We start from the raw sequence: 20,331 nt of genomic DNA, 5'->3' as shown, positions 1-20,331 counted from the left end.
TAAAAACATTTTTGGTTTTGCGTGAGTCAGTGAGTCTGCGTCATTCTTCACTGGTTGACCCTCAAGCGAGTGACCTCTGGGCTCACAGTGTAGCCCTTGAAAGAAGAAATCATTTCTCCTCAGCATGAACAACGGTTGCCTCTGTCAAATAAATCTGCCATGAACTATGTCCAGTACCAAATGAGGGCAAGTTTGGTACACACTGAATCAATTGTAAAAAATATATGCAGGAAAACAAAAATTTGCTGCAAATCATAATTAAAGGACAAAGTTCATTGTAGTTAGATTGAAAGTGATTAGCCTGCATCAGTAAACCTATACCCCTCCAGTCACAAATGAAATGTTATGCTGTCACAGTACACCAGCAGAGTGTGTAGATAGGGTAGGATTTAAAGTAAGTGTCCTAAAATCACTTTTGGACATCAAATTTTGGACTGTGAAGACCATGAAAAACCCTGCATGTTAAGTTTTTTCACCTTTGTGGTACGTTCTGTGCCTCCTTCAATTTATAGCACATGGGTGGTTTGCATTTATAGTTTTGGCGGAAATCTAGCTTGGCATTGATGTTAATGCTGTTGAAAGCCACAAAATTCTAACAAAAACATTTTCAGATGATTGCTTCCATGCTCAGGGAACAGGACATATAATGAGACGTAATTGTCCTGTCAATTTTCTTCAAGCAGTTCACTCAGGCCAAAAAAATCCAAAGAATCCTTTTGAGCAAGGGCAAGTATGCTCATTTTGGTACATAATATTTTAGTATGCTGCTTGCCTTAAGTTACCTGTTGGGGGGGGGGGTGATATTGACCAATGAAAACTACGTTTACCCCTGCTAATCAGAGAACCTTTTTGAGATTTTGAGGTTCCAGTTCCTCAGTGAATACAGAATTGTGTGCACATCAAACTGTATCATACTACAACTAACAGGCTAAATGTACTAGTGTTAAAATTAATCATTAGGAATTATGAGACATTTCATTTACAAGTGTTGACTGTAGGTACCAGACAGGAATCAAAAGAAAATATTTGTATTAAATATTTTATTTCCAAGAGCAATGTACAATTTGCAAACATTTGTAAACAGGGGTCTGCCATAACCTGGCAACATTAAAACTATAAAAGCTGGAAAATCGTGGGCTGAACACCACACTTTGTAAATGCAGAAAGATGCTCCGCCTTTAGAGATGAAGTACTAGTTTCAGAAATTCCCTAGAAACGGCCGTCTGTGAGCTTAAGGTTTCAATGCAGATGCTTCCTCCTGCAGGGGTACCCTTGGCTCACAAACAAGCAAACAGTGGTAACTACACATGTAAAACTCCCTAAAATTCATTCAAACTGCATAATTAAGAAAAACAAACAAAAAAATCTAGAATAAGAACAATATATTACAGACTCAGTGCATTTTCGCTCTTCAGTGCAGAACCAGACCTAAGATCATTTTAAAAACACTGAACTAACATTGACTTTATTTATAAGTTACTAAAGCAACATTTTGAATCTCTAGAGGTAAAAGTTAATCTGCTTGCAGGCTTTTACAGCTGCAAATGTCCTTTGTCTCTGTACACGGTATAAAACTGCGCCCTTTCAAACGTCCTGGCCAGTCTGCGTTACTGAGTACACCTTGGGAGGGTGTGTTCGACGTTTACAACTGGAGTTTGCTCAATTTGAATAAAAACATTCCGAGGGTACCAGTAAATGAACTACGTCCGGAGAGGAAGACTGATCGGCAGTGGGGTGGAGTTAGGGCGGTGTCGGGGTAAGCCACTGGGAGGAGCTGGAGGGCGAGGGGGGGAGTGGTGGATGGGAGCCAGGTCGGCCATGTCGGGCACTGGCTGGAGAGCCTGCATGCTGTGGAGCGTGCCGCGGAGGGGCGGCCGCAGCGGGGCGGGGCCAGAGGGACCACTCGGCTGCTGGGCGGCCCCTCAGTCCTTCCGTACCCGCCTCTTTCTCACCGCCTGTTTGGGGCCCTCCGCGGTGCTCTGGCTGCCCTCGTCCGCGTCCTTCATCTGCAGCCACACGCGAGAAGCGCCATGCGGTTCACTCTCAACAAACGGCCGTTTAACAGTCTCCCTAGTTGTTGTTGCAGGTACCATTCAAGTTTCAGTTAATACAATGACTCGAAACTGTCCTCTCTAGCTTGTTACTGCAGCTGTTCTGTTCATGGGAAAGGTTACGTTTGATATACTGAAATAAATCGGGATCATTTCTGCAATAGGAAATCCCAATAGGAAATCATTTTCCCAAAAGGAAATCATTTGACTAATGATTCCTGAACGGTTGGCATAACGTTAGACATAAGCTCTGTCATTTAGTCTGTGAAACAAGCTACATGTTGGACATAAACGTGTGTACCTGCTATATCTGGACGGTGGATGACCTTACCTCATCCTCAGACGCAGTCTCATTGGACTTGCTTACATCCTCCTCCTCCTCCTCCTCCTCCTCCTCTCCCTCCTCTTCCTCATCCTCATCCTCCTGACTGTTGTCCCCAGCGCCTCCGCTGATCTCCGCCTCCAAAGGCTTACCTTCCCCGTCTTCTAAAAACCGCGGGAGAGAAAAATGACCTATGAACGTACATTCCTACAACCCACAAAAAAACCAAAGGAGGATTTGATCTCATGCCGCTCCTCGTCTACTGTGAAACAGGTAGGGCTGCAGGTCCTACTGGACAAGGCGCATCGGAGGGAGAGTACAGTACTAGTTAGCGAAATAAGCTTCTAAACAGAGAGTTGCAGGTTTGAATCCCCGTGAGTGCTGCTGTTGTACTCATGAATGAAGCATTTGTAGTGAACAGCTTCAGTGAGTATCAAGGTGTGTACATGAATGACATGTAAGCCTGATGTCAACTGGGCATGGTAATGGGTCTGCATAACAGATGCTGTAAAATAATGTAGTGATGTTAAATTGCTTTTGAAGGAACCTTCACCATGTCCCATGTCCTCTGGCACTTTGGCCTCGGCCTCTTGCTCGCCCCTCTCCTCCTGCTCATCTTCCTCGTCTTCGTCCTCTTCCTCCTCCTGGGCTGTCTCTGGAGGTTTGTCTATCTTCTTGTATGTGTAGTCGTCATCTGATTTCTAGAACGCACAGACCCGACAGTGCATGTTGTACGGCACAGCTATGATAGGTCCAACACTGCAAACTCAACATCGTTTCCTCACAGTATATGTACATTGTGTAGAGCCGTGTTTCATTCTCAGTTCATCACAGCTACATTGTGAATTCGCACAAACTTTAAATCACAATCATCTGAATTGAATTTAAATAAATACATTACATAATGTAGCAGCATATCAGGAGCCTATGCAATTCTGTGGACAAGGACAAAGATTGCAGAAACAAACAAGCATCATTTTGAAACACTTGGTACTGCACCACAGAGATGAGCTTCCACTCTTTATCATGCTTATCATGAAAACATTTTTGCCATTTCTGTGAGAACTTCCAAAATTGGATCTGGTGCCAGTACAAATATCAGTTGCCAAAAGTATCTCTAAAAAGGTCTATGCTCACAGTACAAATATTCTATTTTAAACTACTTTGTTGCTCCAACTTCCTTCATGTTCTTATCACGAGAACAGGAAGACCGTGTCATAAACTGCCTGTGCTGGGAACGAATGACACCGAAGCCTGGAGGGTATGCAAACGAATGGTGAGGACTATGAGCAGGGGGTTGCTGATAACTGGCCTCCTGTCCACCAGGGGTCACTGTCTCACCTTTGGCCAGCAGAAGAGCACCACCAGGCCCACTGGCAGGCCAACCGTGAGGATGTAGATGATCCACAGCCAGGGCCGCTCCTCCGCTGCCAGCATCAGCTGACTGATCACTCCAGGCTGCAGCACGAGCACAGAGGCTTACGATGACATGACCTTTAAAGCCATACATTTCAAGGGATTTTACCCCACCCACGCATAACCAGGAAAAAGCCCTGAAGTAACCAGTCACCTACACACAACTGAGACTCCCATCCAATAACCAAGCAGAACATTTTTTAAATTATCCTTATGTGATGCGTGTGACAGTGAAATTTTGAATGAGTCAATCTCCTTTCAGGGAGAGGGTAGAGGGTTTCACTGTCCAGAAGACAGGCTATACAAAGAGAGAGGCCAGGGAAAAACTGCTTCAGTGAGAAAGCAGTTTTACAGAAGCTGTTCCTTTTCATCATCCACCCTGAACCTCAGACTGAGTGCTAGGGAGGAGCATTTTGATTCATGTGGGCGGCAGTGTAGCATAGTAGTTCAGGAGCAGGACTCGTAACCGAAAGGTTGCCAGTTCGATTCCCGCTGGGACATTGCTGCTGTACCATTGGGCAAGGTATTTAACCCACGATAGCCTCAGTAAATACCCAGCTGTATAAATGGATAACATTGTAAAGAATTGTAACCTATGTAAGTCGCTTTGGATAAAAGTGTCTGCCAAATGAATACATGTAAATGTGATTTTTCACAACCTATGTAACCCAAGATTGAACAGTCATATAATCAGTCAAACTTTTTCTACCCCCTTATCGCTTAACGAAACAGGAAAGGAATCTGCATCCGCTCCATTTCTCAGATTTTGTAAGTAATGCTATCAAAATGGGGGATCTGTACCTCGTTGGCACTGGCCACCAGCTTCTTCAGCCCCCAGCTGTCCGAGGCCCAGCGGTCAGCCACCTCCTTGTCCTGGGTGATGATGAAGTTGTCGAAGTAGATATCGGAGGTCATGGACCACAGCTCCAGCCCCACCGCACTGAACGGAGTCATTTTGAAAGGGTGGAGGTCCTCAAAGTAATCCGGGTTGGCGATCTTCCGCGGTCGCCACACCCCCTGAGAGGAAGACAGACACAGTCTCCTGAAGGTCGGTATCAACACAGAACAGCTGCAACTCCTGCACTGGATATTAAAGGCACAAGACTGTGATCATCCATATATTGAAACCAGGAGCATGTGCAACACTAGTGATGAAAGAGTGATGCGTCAGAATAGGTGGAGCCAATCATAGGTTACCAGTGATTCACTGATTTGAACCAATCAAAGTGTTCTGCTTTAGAGAACACAGGCTTCTGATTGGTTAATACATGTTAGTGATAGAGAGCACCTGCCTGGTGCACCATAGATGGGGTTCATAAGCCCTGGCATTACCAACCCTAAAGAACACAGACCTCTGTACTCTACCTGGTAGTTGGGGTTGTCAATGAGCGGGGCCTTCCACTTTCCCTTGTACGTGGGGTTGCTGATCATGGGTGGCTTCCACTCTCCGCAGCCCGGGGCGGTCTCACATGCAGGGTTCGGCACCTGGGGAGCCTCCCACTCCCCATCCATCTCCTCATCCCTGTCACATGGCGAGGTGACCCCATCAACCATTCAGAACCTACAGCCTTCAGCCAGTCAGAAACTCCCTCCCACCCGGAATCTCAGTCTTTAACGGAAGACACTGTCCAATTCTACACCATCCAATAAACTAAGATGCCCAATTAACAATGTTAAAAACAAGATGACTTTAAATGTCTTCCTGTGGGTTCATGGTAAATTTTTCCCCATAATACTGTATTCTGACTTGCTAACATTTGAAATACTGTATTTCCAACAGTCACTGCAGTATCTATCACTACAAAGGAACTTTTCAATGGGCACTGTTTGTGTGTAACAGTTTTGTTAAAAGGTTTCTCTGGGGCAGATGTGCTTGTGCAGAGTACCAGTCTTCTGGTTTCTCAGCACTGGGGTCAGAAACAAATTCTGGCTCCTCGTCCAGCCAGCCCTCGGGTTTGGAGGCTTCAGGGTCTTCTACCTTGGCTGGAGCGTCTTCGTCCCTGCATGGCAGAAACAGGAGTTACTGCTTCATCCTCCATACCCCCCGCTTTGCATTACTTTCCACGTGTTCAGTGGCAAAAACAACTCAGATAAGCTTCAGTTAAAGTGTCTGTGGACAAAAGTTAGAAAAGATCCAAATGTACTTCATCCGACACTACAATATTTTGGTAATTCAGAGCGCTCACTGCCTCACTACAGAAAACAGCTCCAAAATGGCAAATTACACTGCTCATATGCTTAAAGATCCCCCACCTTATAATACAATTAAAAAAAGGTGACCAGTAATTTAACATGCAGCTAAATTATAATTAAGGAATAAGTGTGTTTGAAGATTAAGTATGAGGAAAGTGTCTGACTGAACATACCAGGTAGAGCACTACTCATTCAGCAAGTTACAATAAATCATTCCCATGCCTACGGTGCATACGAAAACTTCCTACGCATTTTACTTTCTCCAGAAATTATTTGACGAGTACAAAAAATTCACTGTATAGAACATTTCGAGGGGAGTTTGACATGAGCAGATGAGCCACAGCTTGTGTCAGAGAAGGAGCTGACCAGTCGTCGGGTTTGACGGCCTCAGGGTCCGGGATCTTGGCCCGCTCGTCCCAGTCCTCCGGCTTCGCGTCGTTGGGGTCGTCGATCTCTTTCAGGGGGTTCACCGGGGGGACCACGTCTGTCAGCAGACTCCCCTTGCTCACCCTCGACTGGTCGATGAAGATCTCGTAGGTGTTGTCTGGGCTTAGCACTGAAGCATAGGAGACACATGCCACATCAGACATTTGAAAAGAACAGCGATCTCCTATTTTTAACTATTTTGAAATACTCCTTAAACCAGGCTATAATGACAATCATAACAATACACTAAATAATGACTATATGCTGATAAAATGGGTAAGAACATGGCTTTTAACAATAAAAGCAACAAAGGCAAAACCAGCATCCTTTTTTGGCTCCTTCTGTAAATTAGCAAGTTGTCTCAAATGTTTATCACTGCTTATTTGCCAGATGAAAAATGAAAGAGCTTTCCTTCTGCTGAAAACAACATTGTTGTACAGTCAGCAGGTAGGTAATCTCGTGTTGCAAATACTGAAGATGTGTTTTGTGTCTGTACCCAGGGTGTAGAGGTGGGTCTTCTTGTCAGTGTAGAACTTTTTCAGGTCCACATCCGGCCGCTTGGCGTGCTTCTCCTCCAGGTCCCCATTCAGGGGGTTCTTGTGTCTGAAGATGAAGTGCAGCTTATAGTCCTCTCCACACTTGTCTGGGCCAAACATGATGGTGTACGGAGTGCGGTCGTGGAACTGTTCCTGGAAAAACACCACCTCCATAGTGAGCGTCTACAGTAAGCACTGAAAATGGGCTTATGTCTAGGGCCCTGCCCTCACCCCAGGAGGTTGTGGGTTCAAACCCTTGTTGAGTGATACCAAAGATATTAGAAATGGTACTCACTCCCTTTCTGTGTGATATTCAGCATTAAAAGAGAAGGAATGTGGGTAATGACACTGTGATAGGCTGTCCTTTGTGTCTGTGTGTGTGTGGGGGGTGTACTTAAAGGCTACATAAGGTTACATCATGCCACAGAAATCTAGATAAGCAAGCAGTGTGTGAGCCATCCCAGATCAGACAAGGATTCCTTTATGAGTGAAAGTGTGCTTGTTCACAGCACACATATACAACAGTCTGATATGAATGAAAATTGCCTGCAGAGGAGGAAAAATGCAAATACAATTTGAAAATTTCATGACAAGTCACCACATACCAGATCCAAGTCTTTTGCTGAAGAGAGAAGTTTAATGTATGCCCCACCACAGTCAATTCCATCTTGAAAGTTGACCTCGTACCTGAAATAAAACATCAAGCCGCAGACATGTGGTTTGGGTTACCAGCCTCGCTAGTCTACTAAAACTTGTAAACTAAGAAAAATGAACTAGGAAACATCTCATGTAGTTGTGTGGTGCAAAAAATGGTCCAATGCCCTTCTTTCCACTTTTATTTGTAGACTTGTGGTTTGATGTTGGTAAAACTACAAACATGCTGCATGCCAACATAAGTTAGTGTCACCTATGTTGGCTACTGCAGATGAAAGGGTAAGCAATGAAACTATACTTCTACAGCTAAAGCAGAGAGGACACACTCACTGAAGGACCAGGGGTTTGTCCTGAAAGATGAAGGGTTTGTCCAGCAGGGCGGCGATGGCGTGGTGCTTGGCTCTGGATTTGAGCACCAACCCCATATCCCCAGGGACTCTGTTCTCTTTCAGGGGTTCAACCTCCCACTTGCCTGGATAAAGGAGTCACAAGTCACACAACATACACATACTCAGGGGTCACAGCATTTCAATGAAATTATACTGTAAGGCTATTCTTTTTTGAAAAGATGTGCCAATAGCAGTGTGGTATAGTGATAAGGCTCAGGGCTCACAAAGGTCGCTGGTTCTAATCCCAGGTTGGGCACTGCTACTGAATTGTCAGTATAAAGACCTTACAATTACAGCTCTGGATAAGAGCATCTGCTAAACTAAATATAATGAAATAATAATAATGTATAGTTACTGTTTTTTTAATGTAAAATCACTACTGACCATCATATTTTGCAATGTCATCGTCCGCATCTTCTTTCATTGTTTTTGACACCTGCCACCTGGGGGTAAAGATTACAACATCAGTTTTGCCTGAAGTGCACGTTGGCTGTCCATTTCCATGGTTTTAGATCTGGCAGGACACATACCCATCGAGTGAGCCTTCATCAAAGGTCGCGGAGAAGTGGACCTCACCTGTGGGGACCGGAGTCTTGTATGTTACCTGCAGGTTTCAGAAACAAGAACCAAACAACCTCCTGGCAAATCAAATGCAGAAAAACGCACAGCACATACAGGAACCTCTGACAATCTTTGACACTCATAAGCGTGTGAAGTAAAATGTACACATTATAACTACCATGCGAGTAAATATCAGGTAAAATTTCAGCTAAATTTCTAAAGATGTCAAAGTCTGCAATCAGCTATCAAAGTGCATTACCACACAAGATTGCTCCTGCTCTCATTATTATTCAGATTGAGCTGATGCAACCCTGACCTAGATGGGACTTCCAATGTACACACCACATCCCATAATTACATCCCTTTTATCCTTACATCTTTAGAACTGAGTAACAAAAATTTAACATTTCCTATACATACAGTCTGGTTATTTCTCATTTGTGTTCTAATGAAGAAATTAGTTTGCATGTCCTTGCTGTTTGAATTGTTTTTTTGTGACAAAAAATCCCTACCACATATGCCAAACCCCGATTTCAGTCCAAAACACCAATGGTAATGTGACCTGTAGGGTGCGCTGCTCATCACGTCAATAGAGGGCGGGCCCTTGAGACAGCCCAGCACCACACACTCTCTGCCGCACACTGACCTGGAAGGATACGTCACTGTCGGGAACAGGCTCGTCTCCCTCGGCCTCCTCAGAGTCCTCCTCCACCAGCGCCTCGTCTGCCTCATTATCCTCCAGGTCTTCCTCCTGGGCCCAGACCGCTGTGGCCACAGAGAGCAGCAGCAGACCCGTCCATCCCCACCGTAGCTTCATCCTCGCCGCGTTCTCTGATCACACACACACACACGCGCACACCCGCACACACACACACACACACACACACACACACACACACACACACACACACTCATTCAATTATGAAGCAGCCATTCGGCGCTCCTCTGCGGTAATAATCAGGGGCTGTCAGGGTAAGCTTTCTCAAAACAGTGAAGTGATGCACTGCTCCCATAGATACTGCCATAATTTCATGCACAAGGAAATAATAAAGACTTGGTGAACTGCCCGGCAGATCCTATCATCTTTTACAGCTCCTAATAGTGTATCTCACAGTGCATCTTCCCTCAACATCCTGTGTGGGCATGATGCAAGAGCCTTAATATCCTGCAAAGCCTGAGGAAATGACTTTCCCTCAAACGGAGGAAAACTGTAACATTAGAGCCCCATGCATTATAAATGAGTGTAGACTGAACTTTCATGGGAGTAACAGTTATATAAAACAAGTCAAAACTGCATATAACTAACCAGCGGAGAAAGCATTTGTTTTTAGAGCAAGGACATTTGTTGAATCTTTCTATCTGTCTACTTTACCAGCCTCTGCAGCAACCATGTTAAATGGTAAACTAAGAACAACATTCTCCAGGTGGCAAGTGGAAAGCTTCACAACAATAATTATTCAACAGGATATGCTAAACCCACAAATTATGGGGCAGAAATAATTATAAGATCGAACAGGTTTTCTTAACAGTTCTGTCTGTAATATCATGTTATGGTGTGCATTTCGTATTCGCTAGGCGACGTCTCACTATCATCAACGGTTGTTATCTACTATGAACACTGTGTACTGTTAAAATGGTAGATGTATCGTATCGTACCCCGGCGCAGCTGTCAAGGAAAGAAACCAATATCCGTACACCTGACTCTATCAACCACGTATTGTCATCACTATTGATCTGACCATCTGGCGCACACAAATGGCCTTTCTCCTGTAATGGAAATTTTTTTTAACTGCTAGCTGGCGAAAGCTCAAACGTAAAACCAACTGGGGGCTAGTGCGTATTTCTCAACGGTGACCGCCGACTAATTCCCAGCAGGCTGACAACTTTGATCAGCACGATGGTATCGCCAGGAGAGAGAGTGATGCCCGGGCAAAGGGAAGAGAGGGGCCTGGATGCCATCTTACAAAATAGCGATTAGTCAGCACAAATATATCAAGGAGCAGACAATACTCTAAAGGAGCTCATAAACAAAGCTCGGGCAAGCTACCCCTTGGGCTTCCCCGTGATGCATTCTTCCACGGGGGATAGGACAAGATTAGCAACCAAGGCCTCCCCAGCGGAGAATATTCTAGCAATGTGCACCTCGCTACCTATTCTACCAGGCGACCCCCTTGTTAGCCCGTGAGTCGGCTAGCTACATATCCACCCCCTCTTGCAATGTCACTGATCTCGCTAGTGAAGCCACCCCGTTAATGAGGGAGACGCTGCTGCAAAGAAAACGAGGGACGCTACTGTATCAGTACCAAATCGACTGGTCAATTAAATAGCTACGCTAAGTGACGACGTTACCTCAAAACGTGCAATATCTACCGGCTTGCCGATTACCAACATGTGGGTCCTTTCATACCGTTTGGTGGATCCGTTAAAGCCATAGCTACGCAGCTCGCAACCAAGGCCAGCCTGATGGATTGACTGCATTGTGAGATCTGCGAATTTGGCCGTCTTAGCAACGGAAACAAACACAGCGAGCTCGTAGCACGGTACAGGAGCTAGCAAGATAGCAAAACGTACAACGATCAGAAACAGCCACTGCGCTACCCCTAGCTGCAGGAATAATGAATGAGGAGCAGTGACAAGCAAGATGTCCATCTACTAACCTTGGCTTGCAGGTGGACAAAAAAAATCACAATATCCCGGTCTTTCTGTCACGACTATCTACAATCTACCTTCCTTTCGCTGGCTGCTGCCGACTCCACCGTGTCCGAGGGAGGTGAGGGGAAAATGAAGACGTATCAAAGCCCCTCTTTGCTGCTGGAATGGCTAGCAGGCTAATAATCAGAGGTGTCCAACTTCACATTATCGTCGCTGTTACCGCGCATGCGCAAGTGGCCCCCCACATAGACCTGCCAGTGTCTATTACAATGCCCGCCTCCTCCAAATATTCAATTTTACATTTTACGTGTAAATATGAAAACTTCTCACTAGGCTGCATAAAAATTTTGAATGTAAAGCCAAAAACTATCTCTACATGTCGATATCGCTTTCCACTTGCTGCCTTTGAACTGCACTACAGTAGGCCTGTATTATTATTGGGCAGATAACGTTCTTTTATAATTTACAAACGTGGCCGCGCACAGCACTCTGGGGGCGCGCGCGCGCGGTTGACGAACAAAATGAATAAAATAGCATTAGCTACTGTTAGCTAGCTACATTACGCGTATTTTCCTGAGGTAGTTAGCTAGCTAATTTATACGAATGTTTTATTTAATTGCAAGAGCTGGTGATGCCACATACCATGCTGAATTATTTGATCACAAATGTAAACTATCTGTTGTATAAACACAGCTAGTATGCTTATACGCTAGGCAGCTAGCTAGGGTACAGATTGTTATAAGATATGGCTTGCTAACGTTACAGTACCCGCTACTATGCAGCTAGATAGCTAATTGACTAGCATGTAGAAATGCAGCTTGCTAGCCAACTCCTGGATAAAAGCACGGCGATATTAACACAGAATGTGTAACGTTACATAATATTATTTTTATTACATCCAGACGCACTTACCACTTGATTACACTGTGCTGTATTATGCGAGTTGACGCCGAACCCGTTTCACTTTCTGAAATCCCGCCTCTACGGACAGCTCCTGCTCGTAAGGAAGGAGTGCGGCTGCGCAGAGGTGTATGCGACAAAATCGTCTTGTAGTTGGCAAATGTTTGACGGTTGGGTAGTTAAAGCGCTTGTCAGATGAAATGTGCATCTTGTCCAACTGCATTTAAGTTTTACCGATACAAAGATGGAAAGTGGAAACATCCGGTTGAGACTGTTGACAGGTTGCTCCCGTGTGTCTTGAAATTGTTTATTTAGTCGACTACCAAAACAGTAAAACAATAAAGTGTATAATACAGTTTCACTTTACTCATTGATCCACATGAGTTTCTTGTAATACAGTTACAGCATTTTAGTAAATCTGCAGAGAAGTCATTACAATTAACGTACATGGTCAATGATTTACATTTAGAACTGATTTAAAATTTCCTTGAAAAGTACACAAACTTTGCTTTGCTACCTTGTGGCGAAGGAATTGTGGTATGTTAAGAGATGTAAAACAAAATGAAAAGTGAGAAAATATTTTATGATCAATCCTATCATTATGTATTACTCTCAATATGTAACAAAAATTTCTGATAACTGGTTTCCACTTATATTCATGTGGTGTTTGACACCCCTGTCAGAACAACTAAAACGTAAATGTTCAGAGAGAGAAAGGCAAAGTTCAAGGAATGTCAAGAACTGGTCTTTGAATTTTAATAAGAGTCCCACACCAATCACACCAAACTTTTTTGTACGCTAGACATTTTTATAGGTCTGTACAACTTGGCAACATTAGCATTTTAATAACTCTTCTGTCCTTCTTTTACCCCCTTCAGCTCCTTTTTTTGTGAAGGTTCCCTCTCTTAGGACAGAGCTCTGCAAAGGAGACCATGCAAAACATTTAACTGTGGTTTCATTTATAATTCATTCATGCAATGTCAGTTGAGGAGAGCAGCACATGTATTTTAAAGTTGTCTCCTCTGTATTCATATGGCTGCAATACACTATTGTTTCAGAATTAAAGGTACACATGGAGAAATTCTTATTTTGATTCTTACATTAGCATTTCAAGAGAGAGATGCCTACGTCACATTATTGATTGTACGTCAAGCAAAATTCTTGGGCCCACTGGTTTCTTTGTGAGGAATGGAGTTTAATGGAAAAGAGAAAAGTGTGCTGACCTTTGTCCTTGTCCATGAACACTGGGGGATGTAAACTAAGGCACTTTACTTGTTTCTTGTATAGGTCCAGTTCAGAGGCACTGAGGTCTGCCTTCTTTCCTGTAAATAGTCACAATCAGGATGAAAACACACACACACACACACATAATGTTAATGTGTGGTATGCAGATTAACAGTACCTTCTAACTTTCAACACAGTTCAAATAGCATGTTTTTTGCCGTATGCTCAAATAACGTGATATTAAAATAATCTAATATTGAGCAAAGTTGATTCCATATGAAGTCATAGAACATCATTCTTTCAAAATCTAATTTTCTTTGGAAAAGACAAATGCACAGCACTTTGACTTTCATAAAGGAAAGTGTATGTAGTGAAAATTTTACCCAGGAGGTATAAGAACCGAAAGGTCAGTTGTCCAAACGTGTTGCTGTAGCTCATGAGCAGATAGTCAGGGTCGGCACGCAGTAAGACCCCAGTGCTGACGACCGTGTCATCTGTGGAATGTCACAAAATATCAGGACACCTGGTCTGTCCCTCCATCTTATGCCATGACATTAATGAATGAATCAATCACATTCACAAGATAAAGCTTTGGAATGGTTATATTTTACATTTCAAGCCTTAATATGTTTGAATATTCACAGCAGCAGGTCAGATTACAAGCATAAGCATAAGGGATGTCAATGCTTTCTCCAGCATAAATCAGTGTTTGCCAAAAAGAAATGAAAGGTTATTTCTCCAAACGTGTTGCTGTAGCTTATGAGCAAATGGTCAGGGTTGGGTCAAAGTTAGTGTGAACACAAAGCTGCAGTTACTTACTGATTGTGAACTTGTTGTTTTTGATGGTTGTTTTGGCAGAAGAATATATGCAGTTCTGTCCACTGAAATTGAGAGGAAAGAGGAGCAGTGAAATGTGGACTCAGGGTATGAGGGCTGGCTTTTGAAACCAACTAGATACAATGAACGCAAATCCAGCTGTAAACATCACCTCTCAGGTGCAGCCCACAGTGGTTTATCCAATATCAGAACAATCATTAGATCTACCCTGCCTACTGTCAACATTAAAATACAAGCAAATCAAAAGACATGTTGCAGGCCACAAGCAGTCTCTGATATTGATTGTGCGTTACTCACAGCCTGACACCCTGGGTGAAGATGGCGGTATCGTTGTGAGAGGTCGGCAAGAATTGCAACCAGGCGCTGTCTATGTTTCTCAGAACATCCACATTATTCGGATTGTCAGCAGTTCCAGCAATTAAAATCCATTTACCTAAAATCTGCAAAAGGGAAAACACTTGAAGTCAGTTACCACAGAATCAGCCTTTAATGTCCTGTTGGATGAGATGTTTCCTAAAGTTCTGACTCACTGAGTTCATTAAAGATCCAGTGGCAATTGTAGACAGAGTAGGGTCATTATTAAGTGGCCGGATATGAGAACCAGCACTCCAGGGTTAAATTTCCCAGACTGGTTCTCTGCATCTGGCCACCCTACAATGATCAACTGCACAAGCCCTTGCATTTCAGACTGGTTCCTTGGGCTATCAATAAATTAGTTCACACTCTGCCTCCCAGTTTAAATAACAGTTAAACAAAAAAGTGCCGGTGTCTGAATGTGGCTAAACATATTCAAAGGAGACTGCTACATCAGACACTGGTACATAACAGTCTAAACAGGTGCACATTTAAAGTCCACTTTCTTGTCACCCTGCCGATGGGCTGCTCATTGGACCATCAGATGTTACAAGGCATATTCAAAAGCTCATCAGGACCTGCCCGCTCATGTCCCCCCCCACTGACCTTATCCACATTATCCAGGACCAGAGGTTTGACCAGCTCCTCACAGGGCAAAGGGGCTGCTGCAGCCGCTGAGAGAAGGCTGAGGACAGTGATAGCATACAGGGCGCACATTCTTCAGACAAGGCGATCTGACTGTGTGCTGTGCATGGGAAGCTCTTCCATTTTATAGGATTCAAGTGTGGCAGCAGTTACTCCACAATGACGCAACGTCCGATTTCACAGAGTTACAGCACAATCAAAACTGTGATGGAAAAAAAACATGCTTTCAACAGCAACCACCAGTTGTTGCAACAGAAAAAGAGGACAAGGAGATTATTAACCTGTTGTTTACACAGTGTACCTTGTTTCATGCCACATAGCATAAAAGACAACAGCTTTTACCCAAAATGGTTTAAAGTACAAATTTTTACAAGTTTGTATTATATAAATAAAAAATAGTATCACGATGTACAGAAATACACCACAGACTGCCATTATTGCGATGTTAAGTGTTTTTTAAATTGCTATTGCTAATTTTACTGGAATATACTGTCCATGGCTTCAGTGATGACTTTAAAGTGAGAGCATTGCATAGGTTTGTCTTAAACAATTCTTGCATTTTAAATAAAAATGTAACAGTACATATAATACAGTCATAATAATGAAGCATCCATCAAGTGAAAACTCAATGATTCTGTGTCAGCAGACAAATTGCTTTTGCATTTGTGTATTATGTGTATACTACACACCTGAGAATTTTTAACATGGACACATTTTCAGTTGATTGATAACTGAAACTTCATACTTGAGTTGTTCATTTAAGCTTGTTTTTAGAATTTACAAACTTTTTTATAATTGGTTAAAGGCTCACCAATTTTGTCTGGAAAATGGACAATTTTTGTCATGTGAAGAACATAGAGCAGCTCATGAAATCTGAGCTTAAACTTTGTCTTGCACATTGGGTCTTATGGGCAATTCCACAGACAAACAGCTCCATGGTGGCCTGCACTGGAGAAGGAAACAGATCTTGCTTCCCCCCAACTGCCATTATTGTGAAATTAAAGTGATGAGTAAAGAGCTTACAGTAAAGCAGTGAATCCAGTTAATTGTTTAGTGATGAATCAGGTGTGCTGCTTAAACTATATTGATTACCAGGAGCTCTGCCACAGGGTCCACAGGAAAAAAAGAAGAAAAATATTTGTACTGTAGTGAAGGGAGAGAGCAGTCACCCCACCCAGCCTCAAACCCTCCGTGCATGAAGCACATGGGCGCGCTTCCTGAAGGGGAGGGCAGTGCGACAGAGTGCTGTCACTACGGTTGAGTATGCGCTCTGACTGCCATACGAACGAGCCTGGCTCTTTGGTGTTGCAGTCAAGCTGCAGGGTTGATACCCCGTAGACCCGGGTGCAAGGCCGGGTGGAATGACTGCTCTTGCCCTTTGCTACATGTTCCAACATAATTTCTCAGTTTTTCCTATTTAGACCATAACCATATTCGGTGAAAAAACTTGGGAATAAAAAGTGATGGTGTCATGTTTTGGTTTATCAGTTGTCTTCCACAGAGCATACCAAATATATACATTGGTGAACAGATTGGTTTGTTTTTTTGTCTGATTCATATTCTGTTTTACATTACATGGGGTTGAAATGGTCAGTCAGAGAAAATGTAGGGTCTAAAGACTTCCACGGAGTGTAACACTAAATGTCTGAGTTTTGTTTCTGATAAACAATATAATATCATATAATATCCCTGATTGCGCTAAAGCATAATAAGCCCATGTCCTTTATTTAACTGCTATGACCACTAGGTGACAGCATTGCCAATCTCAAATTTCTCATTCTGGAAAAGCCTCCTCATCAACATTTAAGTCCTGCAGCTCAACTACAAAGTATACCACACAATCTCAACAAATATTAAATGGACAGCTGAGTTACATCCAATGCACCTTTAAAGGTAAGCCTTTGTGTTAAAAAACCAATGTGTGGCAGGGGTGTTGTACTTTCAAGCAAACAATTGCTTTTGCACAACTGGATTTTCGGTGAACTACTGTATGTTATAACAAGGACATCTGTTCAGCAAATAAATACACAAATAAATAAATAACAATATAATCATATAGCCTCTTTCACAGGTCTCTTTCGTGGTGTTGTTCATGAACCTGTCATTAGGACGTCATCTGCTCTGATAAATGGCTCTCAATTGTTACAACATTAGACAAAATCAGAACTCCAGGCATGCAGAAAACTGATCTCAATCTCGGGATTTCCCAAGTGCCTTAAAGTGTAGTTTCAATGAATAACAAAAATAAAGCAATCATTTGGACTTACAAACAGATAAAGGATGCTAACAAGTAGAAAAAAAAAACAAGTGGTTGAGAGAGAGACTTCCTGCACTATGACGTCACTGCTTCAGTTACATTGAACAGGAAAGCCCCAATATCAATGTTTTCCTAAGTGCGGGTAGAGGACAATTAAGCTTTGAACACGTACCTGTGACCATATGTGAACAAACGTTCATTTTAAGAATTTCTAACAATGCTGTCAATCAGACATTACTTTCTCTGGAGAACATATCCTTTATTTATGTACTGTGGATAAGGGCAAGTAAACTAATCGTTTTGTTTATTGAATGTATCAGTAATTGTTGCAGTTGCGTTGTGTTGTACTTGTCAGTGTTGCATGTTGGCGTTAATTGATCCGGATGCTTCAGTGCCAGTATTGGAATGCACCTCTGTCAGCTTGGGTATGTGTAGCTTTTTAATGTTTATACTGTAATTGCATTGTCTTTTCATCTTTGCTTTTACAGGTTTTCATTTTGCATTGCTTAGTGACAACACCGTCTTCATGGAAGGGGTATCGCCATGTGCCAGAGCCCTCGATCCTCCCGTTTGGTCAGTATGGTCTGGAAGCTGCTGCTTACACTGTGCTACCACCAGGGGCACTAGTCAAACATACTACAGGTTTCACAACATTGTTACAGTTGCATGCTTGCCATCTGTATTGCCTCAGGATACTTAGGTGGTCACATTGGCCGACTGCAACGACCTTAACAAACATGGAGTTCAGACCACAAGACCACTGAACTCTATTAAAGAGGAACAGCTGTTCCTAATCAGTGAGATTAGGAACAGTCATTCCGATTCCAGTAGGGTTCAGTGGTCTAAACACAAGGTTTAAATCTCGGGTAAGGTCATTGTAATTGGCCCTTGAACTTGTGCATTGTGCTGTTAGTTGTACTTATGCTTTGCTATTTGTATTCCGTACTTGTATCTTCTAATGCCCTGATTGCCATCCTGGATAAGGGTTTCTACCAAATTACTTAATGAACAGCAATCGTGTGAAGCAAATGTCATAGTTAGAAGAAGACAATGAAGAGGAAGACACACAGGTACTCATCTGCCATTCCTTGACACTAATTAAACATTTCTAATAAAATGCAATGCGTGGCTGCAACTACCTGACAAGGGTGTCTCAGACATGTAAGACCTTTAATAACACAGCAGGAGAGGAGCTACAGCATGCTTTATTTAAGCTTCCTAAAATGAAACACACTAAAGTCATCAATCCAATAATGTAACAGTTGTTCTTAGGATCAAAGGCATGTACTGTATTGGATCTGCAATGACATGCTTCCCATCGAAGGATAAGCTGCCAAGGGCTACCTTCTGTAACCTGAGGTCTTATAAGTGCAGGCAAAGGTCCCCACTTCATCATGTTTTATAATCAAAGGATCTCACATTAAGTTCTGCTAATCCATGAAACCATCTCCTCAGGCTAAAATATTTCAAACAATACTAATTTAAGAAGAGAAGTTTATAAGATGGTCAGATTTGATAATGAAAAGGGGCTTCTTAGTTAAAAAGCCCCCATTATTCAAAAGAGAGGGTTATCTCTATCCTCTGAGATAAAGAAAGCAAACATTTTCCCACAATGAGTACTCTTTTTCTCAGATTATACTAAAATTACTCAGAAATTAATGCCTTTACAATGATACACAGCAATACAAAACACAAAGAACAGAATGCTATAAAGCAATGCTGCTCTTCGGATTGCTCTCTATGTATGTTGGACCAACTCCTATTACTGTCAGTGCTGTATATATGTTCTAACTACTAAGAACTTCTGTCCAATAATGACAAAAAAAGACACAGCATTTCAACATTTTTCAGCAAGCAAACATTTATATACACAAACTCAAGCAATGAATTGATTTATTGATATTGAGTCCAAGTATTTTAGAAAAATGGGTGCAGTATTACTTTCAGATAATTTCATCCATAAATGAAAAAAGGCAAATTCAGTGTTGATACCACATGGATTGAATTATAAAACCACTTTCTAACTAATATGCCTAATTAACATACATGTACAAAGATAATTATTTCTCCTTTTCCCCAGGTTTTTTTTTTTTTTTTTTTTGAATTTAGACAATACCAAATTATCTGCACGTTACCACCCAGTATTTCGACCCGTATGTAATATTTGCTAGGTCAGCATGTCATGTCATTGTGAATGTCATTGCGCATTTATGTAGACATGACAGACCTATTGAAGTTTATGATCGTGACGTCAATGAAACGAATTCGTGTTTCTCATGAAATTCAATGATGCTGACTTAAGACTACAGAACGTAGTATGCGCGGGCACTAATTGAAAGCTAGGCACTTGCTGTATTTCACAAATATTCATGTTGATGAACATGCACGAAAAATTGCAAAAATAGTTGCCAAATGATTGAGTACAAGCGGGCCATTCCTTAAAAGCAGTTACAATCCGAGTCACAAGGTGAGATCACTTGTTAGCTTCCTAATTGTTGTGGTGGTGGGGAGAACGTAGCACAACTAGAATAACGGTTTGAGATGCAACGAGATGAACACCTAAGGTATGTTTTGCATACGAACCAAGCACGGGGCAGGAAGTGTAAAATATTCTTCCCGTTTATCGAAAACCGAGATGTCAAGGACGTATTTTCCGAATGATCCCCTGTACACTTAGTGGTAATGCCGTTGCATTCGAAGGAAAATGAAGTGTAGCCTATACAATTTTCATATAGCTGAGGCCATACATTCTCAAAGATACGACTATGTAATGTAACTCCCTTAAGGCTGCATTTTAATGCACACGATTCCATCCGACTGTGTATTTGAAGTCATATATGCTGTGCGCCGTAGCTAGTGTTGATTGTGTAAATACGCGGGGCTGTTAAGTGTGTATAGGACTGTAAGGTTACAC

At 42.5% G+C, this 20,331-nt stretch overlaps 1 protein-coding gene across 4 annotated transcripts; it reads right to left on the bottom strand.

The window, feature by feature from the left end:
* Positions 1-1,063: 1,063 nt before the first annotated feature.
* Positions 1,064-12,190, bottom strand: clgn (calmegin). 4 transcript variants are annotated; one of them, XM_036517097.1, is made up of 15 exons: positions 12,113-12,190; positions 9,195-9,379; positions 8,518-8,591; positions 8,372-8,430; positions 7,929-8,070; positions 7,550-7,631; positions 6,905-7,097; positions 6,349-6,538; positions 5,676-5,789; positions 5,155-5,311; positions 4,591-4,806; positions 3,715-3,831; positions 2,921-3,074; positions 2,383-2,537; positions 1,064-2,006 (listed from the first exon to the last, which is right to left on the bottom strand). In XM_036517097.1, exons 2-15 carry the CDS (start codon positions 9,363-9,365, stop codon positions 1,923-1,925), a joined length of 1,908 nt encoding a protein of 635 aa, XP_036372990.1. In that variant the 5' UTR covers positions 9,366-9,379; positions 12,113-12,190; the 3' UTR covers positions 1,064-1,922. The 4 variants fall into 4 exon arrangements, with proteins under 4 accessions (XP_036372990.1, XP_036372992.1, XP_036372993.1 ...); XM_036517099.1 differs by having other exon boundaries at positions 2,927-3,074; XM_036517100.1 differs by having other exon boundaries at positions 2,383-2,534; positions 2,927-3,074.
* Positions 12,191-20,331: the final 8,141 nt, after the last annotated feature.

The sequence above is a fragment of the Megalops cyprinoides genome, chromosome 22, assembly GCF_013368585.1.
Source record: "Megalops cyprinoides isolate fMegCyp1 chromosome 22, fMegCyp1.pri, whole genome shotgun sequence".
Taxonomy (NCBI): Eukaryota; Metazoa; Chordata; class Actinopteri; order Elopiformes; family Megalopidae; genus Megalops; species Megalops cyprinoides.
This window is presented reverse-complemented; position numbering and strand designations above follow the sequence as displayed.